This window comes from Chelmon rostratus, chromosome 5 (genome assembly GCF_017976325.1).
Source record: "Chelmon rostratus isolate fCheRos1 chromosome 5, fCheRos1.pri, whole genome shotgun sequence".
NCBI lineage: Eukaryota > Metazoa > Chordata > Actinopteri > Chaetodontiformes > Chaetodontidae > Chelmon > Chelmon rostratus.
The window spans coordinates 9,523,262-9,536,041 of NC_055662.1; the positions used below are offsets into that span (position 1 = coordinate 9,523,262).

Below are 12,780 nucleotides of genomic sequence, written 5' to 3' on the forward strand. Positions count from 1 at the left end.
AGTAGCAAGGTAGTATGTACATCTTCATCAACATTTAGAACATTAAATTCATTTCCTGTTCAGCACCTGTTCTCTAAAGCCATGCAGTGTCTGACCTGAGGTTTGTGAAGCCCCAAAGGATGTATTATGACAGAAGTCAACCCTTTCAGTTCTACCACAGATCAAATCTGCATTTGTTATCTGCATTACTTTCTCACACAATTCCTCATAATACACCAGACGGCATGTTTATTGACTGATAAAATGCAGCAGGTCTCAGCAAAGAGAAGACTGTCTTATCCAGCTTAAACTCACCATTTGTGGATCTGAACCTGCTTAAACTAAGTTGTGTGGTGTGTTGTCCGACCACTTCTAAATGTGTAAAAAATACAAAAAAGTATTTAGACCTTTTCCAAAAGGCCGGGTAGGAGTTGTCCATCTTAGAGATGGGTGAGAGAAACTGTAAATACCAATGCTGTCTCTTCTCAAAGGCCTTGAGAGAGAGAGTTCTGGTCCACACACCTGGGTAGTCCTTGTGTTAAGTTGGCGCTGGTGTTGGATTTCCTGTTTCAGAAAGTACAAAAATGACCTGATGACCAGTGAGGTGTGTGCTTGGAGGGTGGATGTCAGATGTAGTGAGATGTTTAAAGTGTACTGAGGTTTAAGTTATGCTGTTGATGTAGTCTACATATGCATATATAATATGTCAATCACATATTGTGATACATCTCAGCAGAAAGTAAGATAGACCTCTCACTCACTATCTTTAACCACTGTGGCCTGACTAGCAATAAATTAGTTGGCTCTGCATTATGGGAAAGTGAACGGTGCATTATCTACTTACATGTCTGCTTAGATAGTTTTCTTGGTTTAAAGCTGCAGGTCTATGGTGTTCTCGAAGATGCAGATGACCTCCCAGCATTAACAACAGCTGTGGCAACAACTGACATGCAAAGAAAGGGCTGTGGCACTCTGGCTGCTGACTCAACATAGAAAGTACACACCACATAGCTAAAAACACAACATAGCAAACATACCAGGGTCTGTTGTAGTCACTTCTCGTCGTGCACTTTGGTGCTTAATTAACTCTAATGAAAATGGATACGGCATATTTTCTCTTTACCCTCTCTGAATAGGCCACCACATGTGGAATATTGGAGAAAGTGCTCTTTCCTAGTGTTTTTTTTTATTTGTTCAGATGTATTTATTATATTTCGATACCCACCGAAATTCCACGCCGCCATGGAATGTGGGTGCAGACGACCACGGAGGAGACGACCACGCTCACACTCATGTCAGTCAACGCTTATTGTGTTGACACTGTCGATGTCGGTTGAGCACCACAGCCGTCCAATACGACCTGCGGCGGACAGGCGGGCTCAGACCCTCAGACGGTGTGTGTGTGATTATGTGTTTCCAATCTTGTGAGGACCACAGTTCATCCTAGGCGTCAGTTGATCCTGAAAATTCTTACAAGAGGACATTTTGCTAGTTTTAAGGTTAGAGCTTGAAGTTGGAGTCAAGATTAGGATTTAGTTGGTATTTCTCTAAGTGTACTGTTAAGGTCAGGAATTACAGACAGTAGAAAGTCTTCCCAAGTACAGTAATACAGTCCTAAATGTGTGTGGGCTTCAGCCCCTCAGTAGAGTAGTGCGGGATAGACAGTGGTCGTAAAGGAGCTGAAAAGTGTTTCACACTTGTGCAATAAAAGGCTCAAGTTACCGTCCTGTCAGGGCTGGGAGGCGCAGCCAGCCGGGTCATGCCGGTGGCCCAGCCAGCCAGCCAGGTTTCTGAGGCCAGACAAAAACACCTTTCTCCGGGCACAGGAGCTGGCGGCTTGGCCCCGGCTCAAAACATTCCCAGGTGGAGGGGAGGTTCATTCACGTTTTGGCTGGATACTGTTTTGTCTAAGATACGCAGAACACGTTTGTAGTCTTTGGGTAGTGTTCGGAGCAGGTGACGTGCATGGACGCACAACTCCATGTCCTCCTGAAGCGAAAGTGGAAGGGGATATGTGGGTTTGGAATTGGATTAGTGTTGTTAGTCTGGAGTGAGCCTTGAAGTATGTGTCAGTCAGGGTTTTTGAAAGTGGTTGGCTTCTGCTAAGTACAAATCACTGCATGATGATAATGGCTTGGATGGTTGAGGCTTTTAAAATTCTGTCCTGTCCCTAAAGATCAGTTCAGGGTCACAACATTTCATTTTATTTTCAAAATATTACAAAATGATCAAAAACAAACACACACTACACTGAATATAAAATCTTCCATACTGCAATAAATAACATTATATTAATAAAGGTTTTCACCAGAAACATTACACAGTCTGAACAATGCACACTAGAGACAGAGGTCGCAGCCAAAGCTGCTCGGTGAACTAGAGTTAAGAGACAGAGGAGTCCACCTGCTGATCCAGAAACACGTCAAGATGCTTCCGTCGGGTTACAGACTGACGTCTGGGCCGCCGCTTCCCTTCGCTCCAGCGTCAGATGCTCCTTATGACATATTTGGCACCTCTAGGATGTATAAAAACAGTAAAATTTGGTTTACAGTCTTGTAATTCTTTTAAATGAATTCAGCCGCGTGGTTCTTTTCCTTGAGAGAGATAGGAAAGAGAAAGAGGAGGGGGGAGGGACAGACAGGCGAGCAGACGAAGGATCTCCCCTGAGGAACATTTCTAAAGACAATTTATATATTTTGGAGAGATAAAACATCTGCCTGTTTGTTCTTCTCATAAATTTTCCAGTCAGTTTTACTGGCTTGTCTCAGCCACCGTCTCCCTGTTCGTGCTGTGTGTGTTCTTTCGTAGTGTGTTGCCTGTCCTCAGCTTTGGACAAGTGCTTCAGGCAGCTGTGTTCTTATCGGGTCTTTGAGGGCACCGGAGACCTGATTTGCCTTTTGTTCTTGCCCCTCAATTTTAGAACCACATCAGGGTGCTTTTGTTTCTTTAGCTGCTGGCTACAGTCGCTGGTGGATTCCTAATAGTCGACCTTAAATATTCTACCATCCAAAAATGATTTTTTGGAGTAGAAAAGGAACATCCACATGATGGTTGGTTTCCTGCTGAAGAAGATTCATTTACCAGCCACATGCAGGTTTATCAGCGTTTGGCTGACAGTTATTTGGTGATTTTCCCTTTTCCCACTAATAGCCGACCACTATCTCTGCCTGTTCTTCAGGATGAAGTCCTCCTACATTAGACCTGACAGTTATGTCTTTGGGTTCACTTCCAGCCATTCATCTCTTTGAGCCTGCTGATACTGGTCCCTTTGATAGGTGTGGAGGGTGGGGGGTTGTAAAGAGGCAGGGTGGGGGTACTACAGCCTCGTGTCCATAGTTTCTCGGTTGGGACTGTCCACACGGTCCGAGACGACGACTTCTTTGGCTTGCCTGTCTTTTCTTTAGAAGTGCCAGGGGACATGGACTGGAGAGAGAACAATGAGGAAGCAGTATTAGGGCAACTTGAAGGGTATTTCAGCTGTACTGACAGTGGATGATGCTGCTTTATCTCACAGTCAGTCTACAAACTAAGTAATATGACCTTTCACTTTCTATCTGGTCCATGCAATCTCCTGCTATAAGTCTATCATCCTGCCTTCATATGCCCTGTTTTGAGCCTCAGCTCCCCTTCTTATTTAGATAAATGTAACATACGCAGCAGCAGAGAGTGAAGCAGCTGAGCTTAGCAGCATTTTGTCCCGTCCCTGCGTAGCGGTTCTTCTTTGGCAGCAGCAGTATGAAGGACACAGCCAGAGATAGATGGTAGAAGCTGTGGACATAGGCATAGTCCCACTCCTGCAGGGGAAAGAATAAAGCACATCCTATTTAGAGAGATTTCATTTGTCAGAATTAATTTATTTCAGTATATGATGATATTTAACTAGATAGTTCGCTGCATTTTTAATAGTTATATATTAATGAACAACATCAAAATATTTTATTAAAGATAAAGCTGCACATGAGCAACTTCAGACTCTTAAATAGGGCTTAAAACATTATGTGATTGGTTAATGGATTACTTCTGTAATATCTAGAAACAAGGTAGAAATTGATGATCAAGTTAAACAATATAAATAAGTGAGAATGTATGGCAAGAAACAATCTCACTGTCTACCTGTGGGCTTGGCATTTTCTAATATTTATGTGTTAGTATTAGTGTCACTATGATGATCGCCACCTCAAAGTAGAAGCGCAGCATCAGAGCGAGAGCACCGAAGCAGCAGCCCGGACCGACTTGCTGTGTGTACACGGTCTTCTCTGGATACACCGCCCTCAGCTGCTTCATCTTCTGCAGCTGAAATTACAATGATATCAAGAGATTAGACACACATGAAATTCAAGAGGCAAGATTTGATGGCAAGAGGAAAGAGAGGGGGCCAAGGAAGAAGAAGAAAAGGAGAGGAGAGGTTGGAGTAAAAGAAGAGTGCAAGGAAAGGATCCATGAGGTTTTGAAAAGAGAAGAAGAAAAATGAGAACAAGTAGAAGAAAACGCAGGAAAATAAATGAACGGGAAAAGTAAAAGTGGCCAAAGGTGGAAATCCTGAAGGAATAGATAGAAAAGATGCTAAAAAAAAGCTAAACAATTAACTTAAATTAAAGCTGGCTATGGACAGGAACCTGACATTCTAAGGCCACTCACCCATTTGACAGTTATGATGAAGACAGCTGATCCGATGGGCCCAGAGTAGATCCCATAGCCCCAGCGATCCTGGTAAATCCTCACAGCAGTCGTCAGCACTCCAAACATGGTTATACTGGATCGCTGGGGTTCATCAAAGTCGCCCAGAGCTGGAACAAAGACACACATACTGCATGTGAGACAGGAGTTGTCAAACTTTTCCACTAACCGCAGGCTCATTTTTGTTTAATTAAGACCAAACTACTACTTGTCCTTACTTAACTAGGGACCTCGAAACTCTTAAAAATCCCATGAATCCAGTATGAAGCCTAAAAAATGACGGTTTTTAAATTTGGCCAAAAATGACATCAGGGCCTTTCACAGTTTGCATTCTGCTGTCTTCCATGAGGATATTTTGTATGTTATGTCATATTTAACAGCTGAAGCATATAAAAAAAAATAATAATAAAAACCATGAGAAACCAAATAACTTATTATTATTATTATTACCTGCCAGGCAATAATAGACTTGCAAATCAGTCCACATCAATGCACCTCATCAGAACAGCTCTGAAATATACAGGCCCGGGCACAACAGATGGTTTGCATCATGTCCATTTGAATAAAAATCTTCTCTATTCATGTAGTGACATTTTTAAGCTCAGCTTGGATTTGATATTTAGCCAGCCATTTTTACACGCAGTGCGCCATCCGACAGAGGGTGGACCAATCAATGAGGCTGGTCAGCTGTCGAAGCAGTTGGACCTGTATAGCACGTGATTTAAAGCCCTTGTTGCAAAACCTCAGGGGCTTAGATGGGTAGATGGGAGAGGAGCAAATGTAGTAGTGTGCGTGTGTGTGCGCGCGTGTGTGATCACATGAGAGAGTAACAGCGAGCATGTCTGACACATGTGAGCTAAATTCAAAGACACAACATATGTTATCAACAACTGTTGCGGAGCTTCTTTTTTTTTTACTTTGTGTTTGGCAAGTGTAATTGTTGAATGCTAACTCCCACCGTTATTTGATGATCATTTGAACTAATGAGGTGTTTTTCAGCACTTGCTAGCTTGAATGTACACAAAAAAACATGTTTTTTCAGCAAGATCAAGGAAAGAAACCTATGAAAACAATACATTTTGGAATGAAGACAAATGCAAAGACATATAGGTAGTCATTGCGTGAGTAGGCTCGGACCTTACTGTCTTTCTCAAGGTCATGATGATGGCCGTTCATTTCACGATAGAGAATAGAGAGTAAATGTGCTGGAACCTGCTGGAACCAGTAACTAGTCAAACCATAACACATTCTATAGCCGTATGAAGAGTGTGACAGGCTATATGAGGACTTACCTATAAGTGTGACCCACATGGAGAGAGCTGTCCCGTAAACACTGAAGTACTCCAGAATGTCGTATCTCATGAAGCACAGGATGGAGAGGCCGGGTCCATCACATGCATGGTAGATCTACAGCAAGACAAATACGTTCAAGTCAAACAGACAGTCACAGTATTTAGGTTATTAATGACCTTTACATATATTTCGATTAAAATAGATATGTACTGTAAACAACTCGTGAATTAGGTTTGCCGCTTCAATGTTGGATCAAGTTTTTTAGTCAGCAAAGAGTGATGCACAAAACATACATGTAGTCACTCAGGGAGACAACAAATAAGCCCATCCAGCAAAATGTTAGAGGTTTTGTCCTTGTGGATCAGTATTCGAATTTAAACAACTCTTTGACATGGGTTATTTTTTTTACCCTAAAAGCTGATAAGGTAGGATTTGGATTCAGGTTCAACAAACTGCTTCTGAACCCCAAACTTACCATCAACTCTTTGCAACTTTCATGATACTTATACTGATCAAATCAAATGCTGGCGAGTTGAACAGCAAATAGGAAACAGAAAAATTAATACTTTCATTTGAGAAATTTAGAAAATATGAAATCTTATGATCAGAACCAGACACATCAGTGCTGTCAGCTAAATGCCTGTTCACTCAAGATTTTGCTCAAAGCAACACAGTTTCAGTCTGTCACATCAAAACAGAACCATGAGCGCAGTCTCACCGCAGTGAAGAACATGGTGAAGAAGTACACCATGGCCTCCATGTGGAAGCCCCTCTTGGCGGCAACGCTGGCTGTAGGCAGGAACACCAGGCTGCTGACTGTGGGAAGCAGCATCTTGGCAATAAATGCACCCATGGTGGACAGACAGCAGACACAACTCAAATACGAACTCTGAAGGCTTGTAGATGAGATGTAGATGTGCTTCAGGAGCTCCTCAGTCTTTGATGTTATCTGAGTGAAGAATGAGTGAAGAAGAAAAAGTGTAAGCTGTGTACACAATGGGATAACAACTAGGAAAGTAGATGTCCTCAGGTCACTTAGTCCTTATTGTGTGTGATGACTGAGTCTAGTGGTGTGTGGATGAGCTAGAGAATGCATATGCAGCGCACACACTCCCACGCACCATGAACACACCCAGCTGTCCAGTTTGGCCCTTTAAAGTTTAAATGTCCCCCAGGCTGGCAGGTCCACAGAGGCCTGTATGTGCAGTGTCATGGCTGGGCAGCTGTTTGCATACCAGTGCAACATGGGAGGGGCAAGGGCTAGCATGCCATATTGTGGCATATCTGTGGACTATTCCAAGACAGGGATGAACACCATCAGCCAAATTACTCTTAGTGACTGTTTTACCTGTTTGTGGCAATAAAAAAGTTTGAGTGAGAGTGTGAAACCTATTATGACAACCATCCAGCCTTGAGCAAGACACTGGACTACCAGTCCAGCCTCCATACATTTATTATGCTTGTAATTATCATACTGAATGATTCTGCAGTACATGTCAGCTGTATTATGCTATACTGTAAGATTACTGAATTAACAGTATTTGAAAAATGTTTTTGAAAGTACTGAAACATTTGGGTGAACAGTTAATTTAGTGTGTGGGACACTGAATCCCACAGATGATCTGGAGTTGCTATCTGACCTATGATGTCCTTTAGAAGGTCAGCGTGTAGTTTCAGCAGTTCTCTAGACAGCTTTGCATGACAACAAGAAGTACGGCTTAAATTTCAGTCAGAAATGCTTTCAGGCCATTCACTGATGCTTTATATCAGCTGGATGAGAGAGGAAAAAATGTGCAGACAGCATGTTTGCTCACTGCTGTGTGGAGACAGTTTGTAATTTTTATTTGTCACTTCCTTTGGAGAGCAGATTTTCATCCTCTGGTGATTTAAACTTAAATAAAAAACAAATAAAACAACATGGTGTTCAATTTGATTAAAAGAAACACCCAGATTTTTTTTTTTTTTTTTTTTTGCAAATTAGATTTTAGCCAAGTCTGGAGTACCACTCCAAGTCAACAGATGGAATCTTGTAGAGGACATTAAAACAGCTGTCATGGGCTTCTGTTTGTTGTGGCCGTATGATGTGGCATTGAGCCCAGCCTGCTGAGTTAGTCCCATTAAAGTAAAGACATTCACCCAGCACTGGATAGGGTGGTAAATACTTCTGGTGTGGAAAATGCCCCAATCTGCTGCGCTGGCTGTGAGAGAGCAGTAAAAAATACACAAGATGTAATTTTCATTTCTCTCATTTTAACTGCCACTATCTCATTATGATTCAGATGACACAGCTGACTTTACTGCTGCTCTCTTGGTATTTGAAAACAGATACTTGATCATATTGGTACTGACCTAATAATGGCCATTTCCATTTCCATTCCTAATGTCATAACTGTAGTTCTGGCCCCGAATACTGCCTCATTCAAATGTCTTGGAATTCACATCAGCAATACACTCTAAAGTCCACATCATCAAAAAGCCCAGCAGACAACTCCTCAGCTCTGTTTCTACAGTGCAGTCATTGAAAGTATTCTCACATCATCTGTGCTGCCCTGAGATTGTCAAAAATAGAAATCAATCTATCAAAAACAAACTGTAAAAAGGGCAAATGAAATTCTCTCAGGTGAAACTCACAAACTCAGACATTGTTTCTGGGGTGACATGTTATTGTACATTTTTTTAATATAATATGTTTTTGGTCACAAATAAGATTGCATTTACATACTGTATTGCAGTGGAGGCCAAAATCTCCAAACTTTGAAAACTAAATCCAAAATGATCTTCATAGCTACATACACTTGAAGACTGGAGACCCAAAGTGGGTCTGTGGAAAACCTACTCAAACTGCACATCCATATGTAAATATATAATGAATGAATAAATAAATAAACCTAGATTCGAGAGAGACCAAGGAAAGTCCGAGCTGAGAACAATTAGACCCACAAAGACCTCTATATACCACTAGAACTAAGTGGAAAATTATCTTTTTTGTAATATGAGAGAACTGACCCTGTTAGTGGAGTCAAAGCAATATGTGAGTTGAATGTGTAAAAAACAGTGACAAGTCCTTGAAAGTCATAGGTTTTACATAAACAGTGGTAACCTGCAATATAAGGCTAATTCTTGTTTACCTCAACTTAAAGCCATATTTGACTCTGTACTGCACTGTTGTTCCCAGAAAGGTTTCCAGTATGAATGTCTTAAATGATCCCACGATGGTGTTGAGGCAACAGTTGCCCTCCTCTGCTCTCCTCTCAGCTGTTACACCTGCTCATGGGTTTGAGGCAGGGACACAAAGGGTGCAGTATTGCTGAGGGGTTTCACCCCACGTCTCAGATTCTCGGAGTGTTTCAGTAACCTGAGCTGCCGGGGCTGGGGCTGGAAACAAACTCTCAGGCGTGATGGTTTTGGAAACGCTGCTGTGGCCTAACCACGCCCTCTGCCGGGAACTTCTCTGCAGAGTTTAACCTCCTGTTGTGTTTGAAATGGGTCTGCAGTCCTTGTGTTCCCATCTAAATATGACCAGGCTGATAGGTGTTTGTATAAGAAGACATTGTTTTTAAAGTAGTTTGTATTTTGTGTATTGGGCCCATATAAAAACCCTTAGCTCAGCCTAATGAAATAAATGCCATTACTGCATCATGGCATTGCTGTGTTTGCAGGCCACTCTCAGTGACCTTTGGCTTCCCACTGCACTCTCACTGAGGGTTTGCCACTTTCTGTGAGAGGAATGTGCATGTGTCCTACCCACCTGTGGGTGAAAAGTAATTTGCTACAATGAGGTAAACCGATGCAGTAGAACAAGTCTTCATTAGTGCCACTGTCATTCACAGCGTCATTCAGATGACCTTAGATGACCCCACCCCAAGCCTCCAAGACCTGGTCAGCGAGGTCAAGTCCGGGGTGTACTTTGGGATGTACCATGTGAAAGTTGAAGAAAGGCTAAAGATCCTGACATACTCTGCTGTGGGCACAGACATGAACAGCTGCTGCACATGCAGTTCTGTTTATGCTTTGTTACACGTGTGTGTTTGGAGACGTGTCCACACCTGTGTAGACTGCTTGTACAGTCCACGTGTACAATTCAGTCTTAAATTTTGACCTGACCCTTGTAGGCTTGGGCAGGTGATGGAATTTACATTACGTTGGCCCTTATGGCTACACTGACATGGAAGCTATGACTGATTTTTACTTAATAACTAACTGAATATGAACTAGTGACAACTGTTGAACACAGTGACAATTTCTGCGAAATTACCAGTGAAATGATTTAGAAGAAAATATATTAACACATGTTTGAATGAACTTCTTTATTTTGCTGGAGGAAAAGCAAAATTGTCTGACTGAAAACATGATTTTAATGTACACAAGTCAAACATTCTTTCAGAAGGTCTGTGATGCAGGACATAAGCTTTCCCACCTTGCACCAACACTCACTCGGGTAAAAAGTTAATCTGTAGCGTCTCACTCAGCAGGGATCACTGAGAGAACTTAGATATTCTTACTTGAAAAGCTTTAATGTCTTGTCAATCTGGATTTTTGTGGCAGTGAAATGCGAGGACCCTCAGTTCTTCTTGTTCAGGAGAGTTTGTGGCCTGTGGTGACTTTCACCTCAGGACCCCTCAGTCTAAACACGGCGGGTTAGTGTGGGAATGTAGAACAGACTTCCTGGATGCATCTGAAAAAACACCGGGCTTCCTTTTGATTCAGTCATAAATAGCTGTGACCTCTGACCCTCGGGCCTTCTTTCACAATTAATTGGAGGGCAGTGCTTATGTTTCAGCCAGCCAGTCACTCAGGACGGATGGGAAGCACTGTGAGTGGAGGGCTTCACCTCAGTTCTGATGTTATTTTACCTTGTCACTAAATGGTCATCCTGACCGTGAAGTTTTTGATGTTGCTTTTAATTCATCAAATTTTTAATGTTAATTCTTTGTTTTGGTTTAGATTCCAATAAAGCCCTCTATTTGCCCTTTTAATTATATAACTCAGCTTAATAAGCAGGAAATTATATTTTTCCTTCAGTTTCCCTTACAAAGACTTTTGGCCGCTCTCCTCCTTCATCAAACTTTAATTAAAAAGCTAAGCCTTGTTTTTCTCTAGATGCTGTCATTTAAAGGATAGTTTCAATAGTGTCAGACCAAAAACAGCTGTCTACAGCAGTTTATTGCACAATAGTGAGATAATATATAAGATATACTTTAGTTCAATAATTCCATCTACAAAAGTATTCATGGCACAAAATTAAGACAAAATCATGGCACTCAGTGCGTCATTTTAAGTGTCATATAGCAAAGAAACAGTTCCTTCATCAACAGTAATATGTTTTCCTTGAAGGAATACTTCAAGGAAAACATATAACCTTTGGGTTTTAGTTAAATGTCACTTAAATCAAGCATGCTACTCCAGGGTCAGACAGAACAAAGTGAAACTGCAACTAAATTAAATACTATGTTCTAAATTGTGTCTGATCATGTTTTACAGTGGTGATGATTTCAAGATTTTCATGAAGGAAAAGGTTTGCTGTGTTAGTCACATACTGATTACAGATTCCAGTTCAAACCCAACAGAACGTTGCCTCATTAAACCCTGTTTCTATGCCAACAGTCAACTGCAAATATTTTAACATTCATCGATTTTTGTGCAAAAAGCCAAACTAGGAGGTATAAGAGTAAAAGTTTGACATTTCTCATCAATCAAAGAAAAATAAACTGTTTCAAAAAAATAAAAATAAATAACAAACCAACAGGCATAAAGACAATATATATATATATATATAAAATGCCATCACTTCATCATGTTATCCAATGAGTTATTTGTGTGAAACATTGTCGTAATTAGCATATTAATTATGTATGAGTTTTAACCAAAAACATGTTTTGTGAAGCACAGTGATCTGGTAATTTGATCGGTCCACTTGAGTCCAAGTGGACATGTGTGTCATATTTGAAGAAATTCCCTCAGTGAGACATCACATTCATGAGAACGGGACATAGGGACGGACAGACAACCCAGACACACAATGCCTTCGGCCAAGGCTGTTGCTAGCACGGAGGAATAAAAACTGCTGGTTGTTTGCACTAAATTTAAGAGAGTAAAAAAAGTAGAACAAGCCAGCCAGAATTCACAATGAGTGGGTTTTAATACAGAATGTCAGTTCAGTGCTGATATCAGTAGCAAAACATCAATGCAGTGATCAGTTATTACCTGATGTGCTGCAAAAGTGAAGAACTTAAGAACTCCTGTAGAACATAACAATATCTACATCATACGAAAACAATGTGAAGAAAGTAGTTCCAGCAGTTAAATGACTCTTTAAAAAATCCTTATTCAGCCAATATTTGCCTGGACTTAAAAAGCAGAAATGTTGATGTGGACTAACTAACTAACAATGAGTGGTGTGTTTATCTTCTCATAATTCGTGGCTGGTCTTTATTTCCATTTAGAAAGACAGAAAGCCTAATAACACTGCTTACTGCCCCAAACTCAGCTATACTTTCAAGTTTTCGGTTCTCTGTCTGTATTTTTTTGTCAAATTTTCCATTCAAGTGCTTTCAGGAAGAAGTGTGTTTTGTTTCACACATTTTGGAGTGACGCTTTTTTTATTTCATTTTTTCTTCTTCTGCGGTTGTATTTATAACGCCTTAATTGCTCTTTTGTCTGCATGCCCCAACCCTAATGACTCCAGACTTTGTTTGGCATGCTGCAAATGGGCACACACAAACACACACCCATGGGACTGCTCTAAGCCCTCGTGCAACACGTTTTCTCTATAGCTTTTATTTTTTTGTCGAGCGGAGGGTGGTGGGCTTTAATTAGTGGTGGTGGTGGGCG

The 12,780-nt window shown here is 41.2% G+C and overlaps 1 protein-coding gene across 1 annotated transcript; it reads right to left on the bottom strand.

The window, feature by feature from the left end:
* Window positions 1-3,201: 3,201 nt before the first annotated feature.
* On the bottom strand, window positions 3,202-6,802 carry mymk (myomaker, myoblast fusion factor). The gene is made up of 6 exons (XM_041937947.1): window positions 6,668-6,802; window positions 5,949-6,063; window positions 4,618-4,766; window positions 4,156-4,272; window positions 3,633-3,773; window positions 3,202-3,402 (listed from the first exon to the last, which is right to left on the bottom strand). The coding sequence occupies exons 1-6, from the start codon at window positions 6,800-6,802 to the stop codon at window positions 3,202-3,204; spliced, it is 858 nt and encodes a 285-aa protein (XP_041793881.1).
* Window positions 6,803-12,780: the final 5,978 nt, after the last annotated feature.